General features: G+C 35.3%; 1 protein-coding gene across 1 annotated transcript; it reads left to right on the top strand.

Annotated features, from left to right (window-relative positions):
* Window positions 1-212: 212 nt before the first annotated feature.
* Window positions 213-1,007, top strand: LOC113331110 (F-box protein CPR1-like; the record flags this gene model as incomplete). Its single annotated transcript, XM_026577870.1, has 1 exon — window positions 213-1,007. A coding segment is annotated over one exon (795 nt), but the record flags the coding sequence as incomplete, so codon positions are not given.
* Between the last annotated feature and the right edge of the window lie 946 nt (window positions 1,008-1,953).

The following is a 1,953-nucleotide window of genomic DNA, read 5'->3' as shown; positions in this document are numbered from 1 at the left end:
TGAATGCCTTCTCTATTCATTTCATTCTCTATAAATAAGATCATTGTACAGCCTATAACAGGCAACAAAATATAGAACTAATGGTATATCCTATTTGGCTAACTATTCTAAGTAATATATACAATTACATGCAAAGAAGAATAATCCTAATTTGAGCCACAATATATCTGCAAAGAATCCTGAATTAACTACCAGTGATATCCATCAACTAGAGAATACAAGGGAATATCAACGCCGTCAAATCCAATAAGAGTAACCCCTTTTCTGAATATGGGGTTTATTATGACTGGAAAATTGATGAATACAAGTTATTCAAAACAGTGGGAAATGACAATGATCGATATGATACTTCTTCTTCTGAAGTTTGGGTTTGTAGATTAGGGTCAGAATCATGGGAAAGCATCGGAAATATACCTTACGACACCAATTATTCTACGGCTATTTGTGAGAAGCCTTTAAATGGGCGAATTATTCATTGGACTAAAGAAACAGAAGTCATAGTTTCATTCGATATAGTTGAAGTGCGAACCAAAGAGATCCATATACCGGACAGTTGTTATCTTGATGATGAGCTGAACTGGCTTGATATGGAAGTGGGTGTCTTGGGAGAGGACCTTTACCTATCAGTTAATGATAGATCGAATAGCAAGATCGATCCGTGGTTGATCAAAGATTATGGAGTTAAAGATTCTTGGACTAAAATCTTCAGCATTTCAAAAGATGAAACAAATATTTATTCATTAGTGCCCATGCATTATGTCAATAAGAATCGTGAGATTCTATTGTACGGCTATGGAAGGTTAGAAGGTGAATTGTCCAAGGATGTTTTAGTCTCATATGACCTAAAATATGGAAGACCTAAGATTTTGGATATCCCCTGCATGCCCAAATATTTGTCTGCAACCACTTGTGTTGGAAGTCTGATTTCACTCAATTCGGGCAAATTCGCAAAAGCTGAAAAAAGACCAATGGGGGACACCAAGCGAAAGCGTGGTGCAACTTTGTGAAGTTACAAAAAGATCTAAGTGTACACCATGCATGGCGATCCATATTATAGCAAATCTGGGAGGAAAGGAACGATAGAGTTTTCCGCATCAAGGAAAAAACAGTAGAAAGGGTTATTATTAAAGTGAAGGCTTCCTTATTCAGTTGGGCGAGAGTTCATGAATCCTTTAAGCATTTTAAGTTTGTGAATTTCATGCACGGTTGGGAGGTTTTTAAGTAGTAACTAGCTTCAAACATGTAGTAGGCGAAATGTTTTTTTGTTCCATGTTTTACACTCCCCTTTATTCGTTTTGTGTTGTCCAGTTTGAATAGCTGTGTGTTATTTCTTTTAGTGCTAGCTCAGCACTCTCTAGTGAATGAATTTTATCTTCTCCAAAAAAAAAAAAGAAAAAAGAAACAGTCTGATTTCAATTTTTTTTAGCTCTGGTGCAATTTTAATTACTTGGTGTAGAATTTGCAACTCCCAACTCACATCCATGTAATTGAACCCACTTAGACATGTTTACAATTTGCTAAAATATCATTGTGGCTTTATCTCTTCTTGTTAATGGATCATTAAGAATCTTTTCACAGTCACAGCTAAATTTCTTTTTTTGTTTCCTTCTGCTAATAATAGTGAAAAAACTGAGATCTCAGCACTGACAAATTATGATGAAAAAAGATATTGTGAAGGCAAATAATGCAGCAAAGACAAATTGAAGAACAATGTCACAAATTACTTACAAATAATAAGATAATTTTTCAGTTGGCCTGCATTGATAAAAAATCTAATTGCATCACCTTTTCTTTTCTGAAGATCCATGGCCATGAGTACTGTTTTATGGCTGATTGGATTCTGACGTTCTCATGGAATTGAAGCTTCTCATCCATATTATAGAAACCTTCGGTCCCTTCCATATGGAAAAATATTTGATGGGGGCATATTTTGATGAGGGTGTGAGGGACAAA

The sequence above is a fragment of the Papaver somniferum genome, unplaced genomic scaffold (genome assembly GCF_003573695.1).
Source record: "Papaver somniferum cultivar HN1 unplaced genomic scaffold, ASM357369v1 unplaced-scaffold_12393, whole genome shotgun sequence".
Lineage (NCBI taxonomy): Eukaryota > Viridiplantae > Streptophyta > Magnoliopsida > Ranunculales > Papaveraceae > Papaver > Papaver somniferum.
The sequence above is the reverse complement of the archived record's forward strand: the minus strand, read 5'-3'. Positions and strand labels throughout refer to the sequence as shown.